Consider the following 17,700-nt stretch of genomic DNA (forward strand, 5'->3'; position numbering starts at 1 on the left):
ATGCTGTATGAGGTGTGTAACACACTGTGAGAGAGGTGTGTAATACTGTGTGAGAGGAATGTAACACTGATATGTGTGAAATACTGTGAAACTGAATGCATTCATGTTTTCTTTGGCTGTTTTTTCTTAAAATCCGTTATTGAGTGGGAAATATTAATCACATCTTTAATATGATTATTTCTCATATTTCCTCTCTTCAGATGAATCCATAAAAAGAGCCCAGCAGGAACTGAAAACTCATCTGAAGAAGAAGTTTGAATGCATATTTGAAGGATTAGCAAAGCAGGGCCACCCAACCCTCCTGAATGAGATCTATACAGAGCTCTACATCACAGAGGGGGGAAGTGTGGGGGTCAATAATGAACATGAGGTCAGGCAGATTGAGACAGCATCCAAGAGACAAACCACACAGGAGACTGCAATCCTCTGCAATGACATCTTTAAGCCTTTACCTGGACAAAAGAAACCCAGAACTGTGCTTACAAAGGGCATCGCTGGCATTGGGAAAACCGTCTCTGTGCAGAAATTCATTCTGGACTGGGCAGAAGGAAAAGCCAATCAGGACATTGATTTCATCTTCACTCTTCCTTTCCGAGATCTGAATTTGAAGAAGGAAAAAGCATTCAGTCTAATGCAACTTCTGCAGCTCTACTTTCCACAAGTGAAAGACGTCAAAAATGTTGAAGGTGATGAAGTCAAAGTTTTATTTATCTTTGATGGTCTGGATGAGTGTCGACTTCCTCTAAATTTCCAAAGTAATAAGAAGTGCTGTGATATAACAGAGTCAACATCAGTGGATGTGCTGCTGACCAACCTCATTAAGGGGAATCTGCTTCCCACTGATCTCCTCTGGATCACCTCCCGACCAGTAGCAGCCAATCAGATCCCTCCTGAGTGTGTCCACCAGGTAACAGAGGTACGAGGGTTCAATGACCCACATAAGGAGGAGTACTTCAGGAAGAGAATCAAAGATGAGAACCAGGCCAGCAAAATTATCTCACACATAAAGTCATCCAGGAGTCTCTACATCATGTGTCACATACCAGTCTTCTGCTGGATTTCTGCTATTGTTCTGGAGACAATGTGGGGTAAAGCAGAGAGTGGAGATTTGCCCAAAACGCTGACTGAAATGTACACACACTTCCTGCTCATTCAGACTAATGTGAAGAATCAGAAGTATCATGGCACTGATGAGGCAGACTCAAAGAAGATGTCAGCATCAGATACAGAAATCATCCTGAAACTGGGGAAGCTGGCTTTTCGACATCTGGAAAAGGGCAATCTGATATTCTATGAAGAGGACCTGAGAGAGAGTAGCATTGATGTTAGTGAAGCTTCAGTGTACTCTGGGGTGTGCACAGAGATCTTTAAAGAGGAGTGTGGGTTGCATCAGGAGAAGGTCTACTGCTTTGTGCATCTGAGCATTCAGGAGTATCTGGCTGCCTTGTTTGTGTTTCATTCATGTGTAAATGAGAACAGAAATGTACTCCGAGCAGAAGAATCAAAACCTCACAGTGACAGAGTGCAGCTGTCTGAGTTACACAGGAGTGCAGTGGATCAGACCTCGGAGAGTAAGAATGGACACCTGGACCTTTTCCTCCGATTCCTTCTTGGCCTCTCTCTGGAGTCCATTCAGTCGCTCTTAGGAGGAATATTGACAGAGACAGGAAGCAGATCAGAGAGCATCCAGTACATTAAGGACAGGATCAGAGAAGAGTCTTCAGCAGATAGGACCATCAATCTGTTCCACTGTCTCAATGAACTGAATGACAACTACCTAGTGCAGGAAATCCAGAATTCCCTGAGATCAGGAAAACTTTCTGAAAAAGAGCTGGAACCAGATCAGTGTTCAGCTCTGGCCTTTGTGTTACTGATGTCAGAGGAGATCCTGGATGAGTTTGACTTGAAGACCTACAACACATCAGCTGCAGGTCATCAGAGACTGGTAGCTGTAGTCAGGAACTGCAGGAAGGCCATGTGAGTATTATGTCATTAATAATGTAGATGATTGACCACATCTTTTCCCACTTTCAATTTCTAGTAAGAATAAAGTGCAATAAAGGCAAGTGAAAATTTGGTTTTAAAAAAAAGACTTCTGAATCAAGATGTTTTAACTAGTGCCCTCATTTGATGTTTTATATCCAGAACATAAGAAGCATCAAATGCCAAACCTCATCACTTATCAAATATTTAATTTAATTTACTATTACAATTTACTTATTAAATACATTTACTAATTATTTGCAAAGATAGCAATTGTGAAATAAATAAGGAGTTTATTGATTATCAGAGTTATCTGATAGATCAACCTTTATCAGAACATACAATTCAAGCAGATTAAAATGAAGAGATGCTATATTAAGTTACAGAATTAAGAAAAGGTGCCCTATTTTGGTGAAAGCACAGGCACAAACACACCTGGAATTGCTTGTGTCTTATTTTTCACTTTCACCAGGGTTATTAGTTTTATGGTCTGTGGTTAATTGTTGTACGTCGCTCTGGATAAGAGCGTCTGCTAAATGCCTGCAATGTAATGTAATGTTAATCTGGTTGTGTCAACATGGGTTTGTTGGTGCAATCAGGGATGTGCCAATAGAAACATTCGGCACTGTGTTAGTTTGGTGTTGAATAATGCGTTTGCAGTTAAACCAACCATTCCAGGTTTTAACTCATGCTATTTTGGCATCATAACTGTACCACACATGTGAGTCCATAAACACATAACACAAGAAATATTTTGTTTATTTCAGTTGAACTATTTTAAAGGAAAGCTGTATTCAGTTATGCAGTCCAATGCCAGCTATTTGGGCAGTAGAGTTAATTGTGTAATCTACTTGAATGAGACAGGTGGGAGACCGGCTTTACACCCCTCAGATAGTGTTTACAATGAACCCAGAACGCACTGGAAACAGGAAACATTTTAATCATGTGTTTGGCTGGGCTGGGTCAATGATTGAGTGGACTGTGGTGTGCTGTGTTCTACACTACATAGCCATATGCCATGGATGTGACATAGACCTCACAGAGGACACATTACAGGACTTTCATACAGAGAGAATCAGAGTCATATGTGACGATTGCTACAGAGATTACAGAGCACAGAGTGCACGAGAGAGTAGGGACTGGTTGCCTGTGGAGCCGTTTCACTAGTGAGTGTACATTCATCTTATCAAGTGCATGTCTGAAATGAATGACATTTAGGTGAAGTAAATAATGTTTTTGTTCATTTTAAATAGTGGTATGAAACAAAAATTGACAGCAAAGAAACAGAAAAGCTATAGTAAATCCAGACAAAATGCTTCTTTCCTGTTCTCTGGTGCACAAGCGCGATGCCTGCCTAGCTGAAACAGTAGCGGCAGCAGCAGGATGGAGAGGCCGCCTGGAGGCTGTCTCTGGGAATATTCTCCCTGCGGAACTGTTCTTGGGAACAGAACCGTTTATTATACCTCATAGCACTGGCATATGAACAGATGAATAAAAATAAACAGTTTTTGTTTAAATATTAACAAAGTAATGAATCTAAACTATTCAGTTTCATCTTCATTGATTTGTAGAGGTCCTCATAATGGTTGTAATTATTTATAACGTTGGGCAGAGAAAATTCTCCCCTTAGGATAACCAGCATTTCCGCAGAAAGAATCCGTAACCTTATAACCAAAAAGTGTTTTAACAATAAGATACACAATTCTGATTGGTACATGGTTAATACATATGCATATTGTAAGATTTATCAAAATAAATGATTGGCTGTGTCTAGTAATATAGCATGAATACTGAATAAGCACACAGTGACCTCTTAGTCTTAAGCGTTACATAAACAAGCTTTATATCAGATAAAATTAAATCAGAAATAATAGTTTGGTTTTTATCGATCGGTTGCTGGGCAGCATGGCATCATAGCTGGTTTCTTCCTGGCAGGATGGCAGGGGGTGAATAAGGAGGAAGGCCAAGCTCACCAGTTTGGACTTCTAGAAATACATAAGAGACAGAGAGAAAAAACAGACACAGGCACACACATACTTGTAATATTTCTAACTTCTTGTTGTCCTTGGGAGGTCTGTTGCCTGGAGACGGAGGGGCCCTGCTGCAAGGCCTAGGAAATTAATGCTGTACAGACTTCTAGTTATGCTAGAGAAAACTCTCCTCCCTTCAGTAGAGATGATCACAACATGCTTGCTCTTCAGCTATGGTGACATTAGCATTTGGCTGTGTTTCCTAAAGGGAAATAAATGGGGTGATCTGATTGGCAATAATGAAACCAAACCCAGCCACACCCACAGAACCATTTATTCTTATTGAACCTCTTTTACAACTGTGCCACAGTTGCGGTAGTGCCTGGAGTCAAGAAATGACTGAAATACCCAAATTCACCAGTGCCTTTCATCGCTTTTAGTGTTCGACAGTTGTGCCTTGACTGAGAAAATAGGGCACAATTAAACATAACATAAAAACACATTTTATAACACAGGCTCAACTACACGAACAAAAACAAAATTAGACGGTCCTGGAAATTAAGTAAAAGATAATCATGAAAGAAATGAATGACAGACAAACCAAAACCACAGCTTGTCTCTCCCACATTAAAACTGATCAAAGCCAAAGACACACTGCTGAGAAGAAAAACAAAGCTGAGACAAGACCAAAGGCTGATGTTTGCTTCAAAAGCAGAACTGGCCCGTGGCATAAACACTCTATGCGGTTGTTTAGGGCCACAACCGCTAGGGGGGCCACACGACCATGAGGGGGGGCCACACGATCCAATGTTTATCTAAGGTACATAAGGTTATTTTCGTAATTACGTATATTCATTGCTAGTTGTAGGTTTTAATACTAAGAACAAATGTTGTTTAAGTCACATTCCTTCTATCCCTGGTCTATGCACATTTAATTAATTAATAATTAGAAAAGAATAAAGGAGAGACTTCTCTATCCCCCTTTTTATATTTTTGTTTTAAGCCACTTTTCAGGATAAAACTTCTTTTCAATGTTATGATTAAAATTGTGTTAAGTTTGATTTGAGAGGGATACGTTTGGTTATGAATTAAATGTTTGTGTTTCTATGTTGGGAGGCTAGGGCAGGCAGTAAATGCACCATGTTTAAAGGCCAGTAGTACCACCCTGGTCTCTGCTTTATTCTGGTATTGGCTGACCTAGAATCTCCAGCATAGTGCCTGTAGATAGAGTGAAAATAGGAATGTAGATGAATCGTAGGATATAATGGGTGCCAGAGTGAGGTCTTCTCAGGGAACTGTTAAATTAGCCTCAAACCCCCATTGCCTGATCTTGAGTTAATTCTGTGGCTTATCTCAGATAATCCATAATAAGAGACGTTGTTTCCAGAGGTAGTTTGTGACCATGGAAAGATGATTTTGTGAGCTTGTGTGGCCTACCGCTTCACTGCTGAGCTGTTGTTGCTCCCATACCTTTCCGCTTCACTATACCAGCTCTTACAGTTGACTGGAGCAGCTCTAGCAGGAAAGACATTTGATGAACGGACTTGCCTCAGCCGGAGACTTGAAAAGGTGCTGTGCACCATTGTGAGTGAGCTTGAGCGTGGCTGGGTATATTAGGAGCGTCTGGAGACCACGATCACAGGTTACTGCCAGCAGAGAAGAGAAGGCTCTGTGCCGCTGTGCTGTGTAATCGCTGAAGTCTGGATAAAAACTAATGACTATCCCGTTGAACTTCACTGGTAATTTCCTGGTGGCTTGCAAAATATGCTGTCGATCCGTGTACCCCAGCAGATTAATAATCAATGTTCCAGGCCTGTCTGCTGTTTTTTATCAGCCGCCATAGAAACGGTGAGCCCTCATTACTTATATAGTCCTGTCAGCAGGAGAGGGGAATCACTCTTTGAGAGAATTGGTAAGAAAACCAACCGGTCGGATCCTTCAGAATTTTCTGGTTGGTTAACAATGCGAAGGCTGCATCACCTGCTCCTATCCTCCAGCTCTGCCATTTTAGCATCGAGCTGATCCTGTTTGGCCTGGTGCAGCGAGGCAGCGGTTTCGGCTAGTTTAGCTTGTATGGACCGGGTTTCGCCCTCGATCCGGGAGAGCTGTGTCTCAAAATATTGTCTGTGTTTTTCTAACACAGCCTCTACAATGGCTGCTAGCATGACACAGGATTCCTCATCATGTCCCTTTCTGGGTGAGTCTTGCCTGAAGGAGTCTTTGTTTTTGAAGAAATTGACATATTTTATATCTTGGTCAACAGCACCAATAAACTGAACTGGGAGTGAACAGTTAAGTTAGCCATTTGTAATGAAAACAGTTAAATGAAGAGGAGAGAGGGCAAGGAGCAAAATCACCAGGCAGCCATCTTCCCAGTAAGTCACGTGATTCTCCCCAACAAATTGATATATAAAGAAAAAGAACACACAAAGAACTTGTGATGCATACCCACGATCCTCATATGAAATGAATTAGGTACCAGGATAATTAAAGGGAAAATTAAAGTAATTTTTTGGAGCTTACCCCATTGTATTTGGATAGCGTGAATACTAGCAACATATGCTGTCCCTGTTAACCGTTAACGGCATCGCCGTTCCTCCTGGTTGTCCAGCTCCCAATTAACTCCCATTCATTTTCAGGACCTTGCTGAAAGTAATCTTTTTAAAACATAAACTAACTACGAGGGATAATAGATTAATAAAAGAAAGTACTAATGTCAAGCAATCCCTGTCCCTGTTGTAATAGGTCACCGTTGAGAACTGGATACAGACTGTCTGATTGATATGGTAAAACATTGACCTGCGTAGTAAAATGTTTCAGGCCTGTCACACATTGCAGTCTTCATCCATCTCCATTTACCTGCTATGAACTTTAATGAAATCCATACATTTACCCCACTCTCTTTCACACACTGACCTTTTGTTGAAGGCAAGTTTTACTCCTTCATTACACATGTGTGTGTTGCAGGATTGTGGTGTTTCTGAAAGGATTGTGAATAAAATGACATTTTATTCCGCTGTTAGCACTGTCACCTCACAACAAGAAGGTCCTGGGTAGGAATCCCGGCCTGGGCCTTTCTGTGTGAAGTTTGCCTGTTCTCCCGTGTTCATGTGGGTTTCCTCCGGGTACTCCGAGTGTCTGTGAATGGTGAGTGAATGTTGTGTGTGCCTTGTGATAGTTTGGCGACCTATCCAGGGTGTATTCCTGCCTCTCACCTTGTGACCCTGACCAGGATAAGCGGGTATAGATAATGGATGGATGGACTTCCACAAACGAGAACGAGAGTCATGCAGCGACTGATTCCAACTTCAGACTCTTGTTCACTGACTTTAGTTCCTAGTGAACGAATGAGTCATGCAGTGACTGATTCCAACTTCAGACTCTAGTTCCTAGTGAAAGTAATTTCACCTACTGTGCTTTGGATGTGAATTCCTGCATGAACCTAGCACAGGCCTATGTTATTATGCGATTCACAGGACTTTCCGAAACATTTAGCCAATCTGGGCATGTTTCTGTGCAATTCACTCAATTAGCGTTTAGGGGTTAGCTCACAAATAAGTGGCACGAGGTTGACGACTGAATAATTTGCAATTAGCTGATGACAACAATATAATCGATAGGCAAATTTTTAAACGTTTTTTTTAAACACATTAATTAGTAGTGTGGGACAATTGCTTATGAATTTGTAGCTTTATCCATGCAGATGTACTTTAGTGAATCAAACAAGTTGTATAACAGCTAGCCAAAAATCTTGATTTTACATTTCAGTTAGTCTAATTCGCCATTTGGCTGTTCTGAGCCATAGAAAGCATCAAAACACTTGGCCAGGATAAGCTAGAGATAAGACAGAGGACGAACTTGGGGGTAGCCATTGGAGGTGTGAATGTGTGTGTCTGTGTGTGAGTGTGGGTCTGCATATGTGTGTGTGTGTGTGTTTGTGTACGCGTCTGTGTGTCTGTGTGTGAGTGTGGGTGTGTGTGTGTGTGTGGTGTGTGTGTGTGTTTGTGTCTGTGTGTGTGTGTGAGTGTGGGTCTGCGTGTGTGTGTGTGTGTGTGTGTGTGTGTGTGTGTGTGTATGTCAGAGGGGGTGTCCATTCCCCTCTCCCCTCCCCTCCCACTAGATAAAATATGTGGCTTTCTTGTAGTTAGCATTCTAGCATCTGGATCTGGTGTCTACATTTCATCTCTGGTTTTTTAAAATATTCTGCTGCCTTTTTGTTTTTATATTTTGGTCTTAGAACTTAGGCACATCCTTTGATTACTTTGGGACAAACATGCTGTGGTTTGGTATGTTCTTTTAATCATTCCTTGTGTGACTGTCCATGTCTATAACCTTTGTTAATTGTTGAACCTTGCCTTTAGATTTGATATGTTTGATAATAATTACCAAATTAAAATGAAATAAATATATTTTACATGTTGGATAAGTGAGGTGTTTTAGCTGTTGATGCACGTCTTCTTTGTCAGTGCCTGTCCTAATTGTATGATCTGTAATTCTACTGAATGCCGTGCCTTGCATAACTGCAGCGGGAGTGTTGATATTATTTGCCTTGGCTATATTTGGAATTGTGTTGACTAACTGCATTGTGTCAGTTTCCTGCATCATACACTGTTCATCAAGCTAGCTGCACCAATGTCAAAACAATGTTGACCTCTTGAATTATTTTGTATGATTAGGTGTGATTCCAGTGCTAGTTTGTACTTGGTAGGATTCTTGCTTGCTGAACAAGCTTACTCTACAGGGTTGGAGTCCTGATCGATGTGGTCACTTCTGGCACTACGATCCTTACTTCACTCTAGTGTTTCTTTTGCGCCTCTACATCATGAAACCTATGCACTTGTTGTACGTCGCTCTGGATAAGAGCGTCTGCTAAATGCCTATAATGTAATGTAATGTAATCCACAAAGTTGTGATGAGTTCTTAAAGCCTAACATATTATGTTTGAGTAAAGGAAATGACTGCGGTTTCTTTGCTTGAGTTGAGGCTGAACCTAGTTCACAACTCTGCCTCAGTGTTGCCAGATGCCTGAATCAGTTACTCCTAAAAAAAGTCCTCAAAATCTTCAATCAACTCTCATTCAAATTCCTCACAAATGTTCCCCCATATCTCATCTAAAATCCCCCTATCTGTCATTGACTTCCATACATCTTTACTGTGAAACTTCCCCCATGAATGTTTAAATCCCCTACATACATTTAGGGGAAAATCTGGCAAGCCCACTCTGCGATGTGTGATCTTTGGGAAATAATATACTGATGGCCTCTTTTGTTCACGGTTTTTTGCACCATGCAAATAAGAGAGTTGGCTACCCATAGCTTATAGCGTTTCTCAGATGTAAGTGGGCTGACCAGCTAGTTTAAGCCAATTTCTTTTAATTCTGTAGGTCTATTTATTACTCATGTAAGTTTGTTATTGCAATACAAAGGCTGTAGGGCTAGGAAGACACGTAGAGCTGCGGTGACTAGTCTTAAACTTGTTCCAGTTCCGGACCCAGACCCGGACCCGAATCAAAATGTCCAGTTTGGTCCGGTCCTCAACGACAGGTCCAGTTCCTTCCCAGATTGGGTCCCCACCGCTTTAAATTTCAAATAATCCCTCTCTGAACTGTGTAATTTTGAGGAGAAATTCTAGTACAAAATTTCACTTTTTTTCAAATTGGCTTCCATTGGATTACATAGAGGGTTTGAAGTGCAATTATTCATTTTAAATATTGTTTGGCTTGCCATAAGTTAGGTCAGAATAGTGTTCACTGTGTGAACTAAACTGTGTTCTTGGCTAGAAATAGCTGTATGAAATGAGTATTGTATCTTATTGAACCTGTGTTTTGTAGTTGCCCATGACCATGAAATGCACTTTTGTAAATCGCTTTAGATAAAAACGTCTGCCAAATAAATTTAATGTAACGTAAAAATTTTGCAATAGAATTTCACAGAAATGGGGTAGAACATACATAATGATCCCTTCTGTCATAAACAAGTGTCAACAGTTTGAGACCTTTTCATTCTAAATCCAAAAAGTATTATTTTATTTATATTTGTCGGGGGGGCGAGGGAATGGACCCAAACGCAGAGTCGAAAAAACACTCAAAATCCAAAGGGGTAAACACAAACCGAGGATGTTACTTTTAATGAGTACAAAAAACAAGAGAACAAAAACAAAGCCGTGCAGAGCATGATTCAAAAAGTCAAAGTGAAGTTAGTAAAACGCAAAAACAAAGAAAATACAGAAATCCAAAAACGATGTAGAAACAGAGCACAAGCAGGGTAAAGAACACAGGGCAAACCACAGAGTCACAAGAACACGAAGGAGGACAAACCGAAACAATCCTAAACGCACACACAAAAGGGATCCAGCACCTGAGTCAGGGAGAAGGGAACTTAAATAGACAAAACACTGACGAGACACAGGAGGGCACAACGAACAATCAGGCCACAGAGAGCGAAGGGAAAACGAGATAACCCAAAAACAATAATAGAATAATTGAAAACAATAATACAATGAAACGGGGTAAAAGGACAGAACTAAAAACTGAAGTGCCGCCATCTGGCGGCCCAAAAAGGGAAACGCTGACAAACCACAGAACATGACAATATTATTAGCCTGTATTGGGCTACTTGGAAGGTTAAGTAGGATTATTCAAACAAACCTATTTAAAGTAGACCAGAAATTTTGAATCAGGAGTCAACTTCAGCATGGTAGGTAACCAATAGCATACCAAGCTACTTAGCTAGAGAGCTGTAAAATGCATTGAGAGCCTTTTTTTCCAAGCTTTCCTTACTATTGTAACTGATTATAACTATAGCTGAAAACATTTATGGTCCATAAAAGTAATGATCTTCTAATTCAAGAATGCATTTCTTATGATTATGTGACTGATTGATTTGCCCATGAATCCGAACAGGAGCACAGTTTCAAATGAAATGGGCCCCGAAGTGCAGAGGGGCCCCAAACACCCACGAGACTTTTTGAAAAATGTTTAGTAAGATTTACATTTTTGAGGTTTCCCTACGAACAGCCATGCACTTGCCATTTGTGGCTACATCGCGGCACATCCGGGTACTTTCCTGAACTCTGACCTTTCCATGACTACCATAGATGCAGTTACATTCTATTTCCATCCATCTGTAAGGTAGTAGCCTAAGTTAGAAAGTAAATAAAAATGACTAACATTAAACATCAAAATATTCTGACGTACTACCATTGGGAGCTAGCTACCGCTAATTCATTACAAACCTTGCAAACTCCAGCCGGCTCGGGTAACTCTGAGCACTGTGGGATTGCAAATGCAATTCAAAAGTCCCCCGAGTCTCAGATCTCGGTCGTTAGCAGGCTAGCTCACAATATTTTATATGGTTCTCTCAATATGGGGACTGCCCACACTGTAGCCTACCATGTAAGCCTAATGTTTACTAGATAGCTTTTTGTTTTTTATTACATGGCCGGATGTGCATAAAAAAGCTGGTTCCGCCTGCAACAGCAGTCGGGACAGGACATACAGTTGGTGGAATATTTTTTTATTATTATGTATATTTCAAGAAAAATAGATCTATCATTTTTTTCAGTATGTTTTAATCGGTATGTTGCTTAATTCCCAGATTATTACAATACAGGCGTGATTGCAAAGGTGAAAGAGCCACAGTGGCACAGGTACCAATGGTTTGGTAACTTGACTGTACTAATGAACTGTCTGATGGTTCATCTGGTGCAGATTGCTATGAATATTATGGGGGCTGGGGAACACCCATCTCTTCAGACGATATATGAGGAGTCTGTTATCAGGCAGGAACAGAAAATAGTGTCAGACCCCACTCACATCTTTTACCTTAAATTCCTACTTCTACCTTCTGGTAAAAGATTCAAGTCCCTCAGTGCAGGCTTACCTGCTATAAACACTCATTCATGGTGATGACAGTTTAGCTTCTTAGTGCTAAAAGTTGATGTGAATTGTTGGCTGCAAGGGTGTTGCAATATGTCTTCACTGCCATAATACTTTTTTCAGTGTTAATTAATTATTAATTTATTTTTCAATTGGCCCACCAACTCCCCCACTTGATGGAGGACACCTTTATTTATACAATTACAATGTTTACATATAACAGTGGTGAAGTCACTTAAATGGTAAATGGACTGCATTTATATAGCGCTTTTATCCAAAGCGCTTTACAATTGATGCCTCTCATTCGCCAGAGCAGTTAGGAGTTACGTGTCTTGGTCAAGGACACTTCGACACGCCCAGAGCGGGGCTTGAACCGGCAACCCTCCGACTGCCAGACAATCGGTCTTATCTCCTGAGCTATGTTGCCCCCATAGATTTTTAAGTGAGGCAGTTATTTTTGTTCCATTGGTATGTGTTCAGTGAGAAGGTTTTGCCATTGTGTGATATTTAATGAATTCCTAGATTTTCAATTTAGGAGAATAGTTTTCTTGGTGATCGTTAAGATGATCAATATGGGTTTTATGTATTGAGATGGCGTGTTGATTGTAGACATAGTTGTGTTCTGCTAATGCTAACTTGTGGTTTGCATCTTGCAGTGTAGCTTCTGTAATTCTGTTTGTGAAGTCTTCTGCAGACAGGAGGCACTGACACATACATACCTGTATTATAGAGAGTGTTTCTGATTTGTAGAACAGGCTTTTGGGGGTTTTTCTTCATTATGGTGAAAATGTGTTGCGTCCCCTGCCTCTGCTTGCCTGGGTAGTGTAGGTGGAGGTAGTTGCTTAATTACCTAATTACCTGATTGCCTCCACCTGCCTGTGAGCCAACATAAGGCCAGCAGTATGAAGCAGGGGAGATCTTTCTTTCGGGTTTCTTTTGGGTGGTTTGTAGTTGGCTGTGTGTTTTTGTTTTGTGGGTTGCATAGAGTTCTTTTCTTTGAGACCTTCTTTGGGGTTTCTTTTGTGTAGCCTGTGGTTTTGGTGTTTGTGAAGATCCTTTTTGTTTGGTAAACTGGGTTTGGGTTTTCTTTTGTTTCAGTTTTGTGTTTTAGTTTATTTATTCTAATTAATGTCTGAGTTTTTAGATCTGTTTTGAACGTGGAAGAGTGCTGTATGTTAACATTTTGAAATTATATTGCCTCAAATGTTTGTTTAACACTGAGATCCAAGATAGGAAGTTGAGAACCGTCCTTCTTTGGAAGCTGGAAATAATGAAAATAAAAACTATGTTGGGTTTAATCTCTGGGAACCACACATTTCCCCCTTTTTGTAAGAAGGAAGGAATTTATTCCTCTTAAACATGGGAGCGCTGTCTTGTGTTTGAGAGTAAATGACTCTGTTGAAATGGGGGTTTCACTCTGAACTGGAGTCTGTAGCCCTTGGCTATTGTCTGTAGCCCTTGGCTATAGTAGCGCTGCAGTGTTCTATGTGCTCTTCCAGGAGGGCAGTAGCCTCCTTTAGCATTGACCATGCTACTGTCTGTCAGAGCCACACTTGGTGCAACTGGATGCTTCTGTGGAGGTCTGGACTGGATGTCATTCCCCAGAGATGGCTTTCAAACACAAGATTATGAAAGAGGAGTTTATTTATGACACCAATGCAGTGATTTGTTCAGACAGTGTATAAGTAATCTACGTACTTTGGATGCGCTGTAGGAGAGAGTACTTTATCATATGACAAAAGATGAGAGTTGCCAATAACCATGAATAGAAAGCTTTAACAGTGTTAAGAGGCAATCATTTTATTTACAAGACATGCCAAGATGGAATGTACAGTATGCTATAAGAGAGGAAACGACATGCACCTGATGATATTGTAAGATAAAGAAAGGAACACAAAGAAATTGTGATGCAGGCCAAAGATGTTTTTTTTGAAAGGACATTGGATAATGAATTAAATTGATTGAGCTTCCCTTAAATGCTATCCAGAGAACATCTCCCACAATTCACAGTAGTTTACGTTTTACAAAATAAAGTCTGACCTGACCAAAGTACCCTAGTACCCACTGCCATCTCCAGCAGACCCCCCCCCCCCCCTCTACAGGGTTGGGGGCACTGCATGATAATTAGACTGACAGTAAATAAGGGACTTTGTACTACGGGTGTGCCCTAATCATTGGATATATCATTCCTGTATGTGTTGCATGTACTCCTGCAAGGGTTTACGGTCATGGTCCTTCTAAGGACTGTTTTATACTTCTGTGTAGTCTGCATAGTTTGCATGATTTGCATTGTGTGCGACATTTGCAAATGGGCTGAGCATTTATATGGCATGTTGTACAGGTACAGGTTGTGATTTTCCACCCACTTACAGATACCTTCAATTCCATATCTTTCATCTCCTTTAATAAACTTTTATCACACCCATACTGTATGCTGTGGGAATGAGGCACAGACGAGGCAGACAGTGCTGGCAGTATGCCTGTGGAGGGCTTTTATTGTGACAGCGGTATCACAGTGAATGAAGACGGGAAAAGTGAAACACAAAACGAGATCAGGCTACTCAATTGTTGGGGAAAGCAAAAGTGCTAGGGAAGTGCAGGTGGGTCCAAAATTCAGCCCACGAGGAGGGGCAGGTCCAAGTCTGCCACAAAAAAAAAAAAAAAGTTAGTCACTCAGTGCGGGGAAAGCCAGCACACCCCTGGAGTGAGACCATGAGGCCTATATAGGGCCAGCAGCTACTCAGGCAAAGGAGAAAGTGGTGTGGAAAAGCATGGTTGCTGTAGTGGCTAGATGTATTCAGGTCCAGGTCTGAGTGCATGTGGAGGTCCTGACTCAGCCCTGTCCCTCCGGCGCTGTCCAGGTCTGAGTGTGGAGTGGAGGTGCTGAATCTCAGCCCTGTCCCTCCGGCGCTGTCCAGGTCTGAGTGTGGAGTGGAGGTGCTGAAACTCAGCCCTGTCCCTCTGGCGCTGTCCATGGTGCTGCAGGCTGGCCGGTGAGACACAGGTGAAGTGGAGCTGAGTGGCGGCTGATGGCAGGGAGGTGCGGGGCTCCAGGGGCCCTCACCACAATACATAAATATGAGCATGTGCATTACTTCCTGTTACAGTGAATCTGCCTTTAGCTGTGTGTAAGTTTGCAGTGCTTTGGGAGGTTTGTCACATAAAACCAAAAGGAAATAAGCAGAATCACTGTCCACTCTGAAACATGTGTGTTGCCTTTTACATCTTTACTTTTGGTGGTGGCCAAACATCCTACAGCAGTGAAAACTAACTCACTGTCCACTCTGAAAGATGGCAGCTGCATGTCTAGTATAGGATGGGAGGGTTAAGCCCAGAGAACAGATTATAGAAAAGGTAGATGAGCCCTTTGCCCCAATTCACAGAATTTACAGCATAAGAAAAGGGGACATTTGGGTCAGAATTACATCTGTAGAACAGTCAGAGTTCAGTCCAGCAGGATGTTTAATTTTCAGGTGCAAAATACTGCAGTTGGAGAGTGTAGCACAGACATCTTCCTCAGAGCATCATCAACCTTAAAATACTCAGTTTCACTCTTCATCGCTGAACACTGTCATTGGCACATTTCCCATATTAGATACATGCTTCGTGTATAGCTAATATAATAATACTATATTAACTCTTCTTTGCAGATTGAACAACTGTAAACTCACACAGAAGTGCTATAATATTGTAGCCTCAGCTCTCCAGTCATCAAACTCACCCCTGAGAGATCTGGACCTCAGCTACAATAACCTGGGAGATTCAGGAGTGGAACTGCTCTGTGCTGGACTGAGGAGTCAAAACTGTAAACTACAGAGACTGGGGTGAGTAGTGCTGTGTATTGTGTGATCTTAACTAAATAGTATTTGTGATTATGGTTCTATTCAGTGAAATATTAAAAAGCTCTTTCTCTCTCAGTTTACTCCTCTGTCCACCAGGATTCTTTCTTTGCCCATGTATACCTTACTCCTCTATCACAACAAGCAAATGAAAGCAGGATAAAACCTTATGAGGATTGCCAGGTTTGTGGTTCCTGAGCAGAATGTAAGGTTTCGGTGGAGTCTGTAGTATCAGGTCACAGGTGATGACTGGATGCTGAGTGTCTGATTGACATGGTAAAAGATTGACCACCTGCATAGTAAAATGTTTCAGGTCTGTCACACATTGCAGTCTACATCCATCTCCATTATTCACTACCTGCTATGAACTCTAATGAAATCCATACAGTTACCCCACTCTCTTTCACACACTGACCTTTTGATGAAGGTGAGTTTTACTCCTTCATCACACACCTGTGTGTGCTGCAGGATTGTGGTGTTTCTGAAAGGGTTGCAAATAAAATGGTATTTTATTCTGCTGGTAAAGCCGGGCATTAACTATTGGCTGGCAGGGTATGTGTGTACATGTTGGTGGGAGAGTGTCCAACTGAACATGTGAGCTGCTGTTTAGATGCAGTGTTACATCGTTTAGTTTAGTCACTTTTCTGTGGTTCCAGTCCCAAGTAATAGTCTGGATATTATAGCACTGTAAGCAGGCATGCTGTGTGGAATAGCCTGATTCAGAGATCAATGTTCTGGCTCTAGCCACTATCATCTAAAGGATAACATCATTTACAGGAGTATTTCTTAGATAAGTATTCTAATTCTTTCAAATGCCCCAACTTATTACATTTTTTGTGCAGTTTATATTACTCCACAAGGTCTGCCAAACATGTTGATAAGGGGTTTTAAAAGAAAAAAAATGACTTAATATATCAGGCTTTTATTATCATTATTATTATCATTGTTAGAATAATAATTAAATGCAACGCAATAATTAGCCTGTTATATTCGCAAAAGCGTGCGATAATAAAATTAATGGATGGATTATAGCGTAAAGACATGCAGAACATAAATGCAATGTGTGGAATTTTCAGAAGATACCACGTTTTTAAAAATCTAGTGTCTACCAGCAATAAAAGTTAGTGGCAGTAATCAGTTGTGCTGTTATGATACAGCCACTAGATGGCGATGCAGTGTAATTACAGATTATGCAGTAGTTGGATTGCTGTAAAATCGTGCCAGATGAACTGAAGTATAGCACAGCTCGTACACTGCTTCAGCTGTTAGCAGGTACAATATCGCAGGTCTGGCCAATAATGTCATGACTGGTTAGATAAAACCTTAATGTTATTTTATATACTGGTGTATATATTTAAGTTGTCTGTGACAGTTAGCTGCTTAGTTCCTCTCTGGCTCCGCTAGGTTGGGTCATGAAGTAACATGAAGGTAGGTTGGGCTGGCTAGCTAGCTAACTCGTGTCAACTTGAGGGTCATGTTGTTTGATGTAAATGGTAAACAAATGATATTTGTAAAGTGTTAATAGTTATTATCAAATAATTGTGTTATGTAACTGTAGTTCTGTATTTTCAAAGAATTAACTAGCTGAGGTAACAGTAGACAGTTCAGAGCGAGCTGGCATCGCCATGGTAACCAACCGACCTCCTAACGGCCACATTTTAAACAGCGTCGTCATGGTTACTGTCATGTTACTTTGGCGAGAGGTAAATAAGGAAGAGCCCAATTTTGTATTGATTGTGGTTTCATTTCACCTTGCTGAATATTTTAAAATGAATGTCAAAAACCCTGACAGACTGTATAATTTGTTAAACTTAAATTGTTTGATAACTTGACGGTTAGAAGATTAGGAAGAAAATATTATCATGATGACAGTAATGTATTTAGCTAATGGGTTATACGACTACAATAACAGTTATTTATCTATTCATAGTGATGAATATTCAGTGTCTTTGAAATGTATAGATGTTTATGAACTGAAGAACATGTCATGTGAGGTAAAGTGCGCAAAAATGCTGTTTTTTTGTGTTTGCAG

General features: G+C 40.8%; 2 protein-coding genes across 5 annotated transcripts in view; one reads left to right on the forward strand and one right to left on the reverse strand.

Annotated features, from left to right (window-relative positions):
* The window catches only part of LOC135242400 (protein NLRC3-like), a 1,894,071-nt gene that overhangs the window by 1,778,897 nt on the left and 97,474 nt on the right, over window positions 1-17,700 (forward strand). The window contains exons 45-46 of the mRNA XM_064313443.1: window positions 201-1,977; window positions 15,480-15,653. Coding sequence (XP_064169513.1) covers window positions 201-1,977; window positions 15,480-15,653 — 1,951 coding nt within the window. The remainder of the gene's footprint in view (window positions 1-200; window positions 1,978-15,479; window positions 15,654-17,700) is intronic.
* The window catches only part of LOC135242408 (NACHT, LRR and PYD domains-containing protein 3-like), a 421,399-nt gene that overhangs the window by 336,615 nt on the left and 67,084 nt on the right, over window positions 1-17,700 (reverse strand). The gene's annotated exons all lie outside the window — the stretch shown is intronic.

This window comes from Anguilla rostrata, chromosome 16, assembly GCF_018555375.3.
Source record: "Anguilla rostrata isolate EN2019 chromosome 16, ASM1855537v3, whole genome shotgun sequence".
Taxonomy (NCBI): Eukaryota; Metazoa; Chordata; class Actinopteri; order Anguilliformes; family Anguillidae; genus Anguilla; species Anguilla rostrata.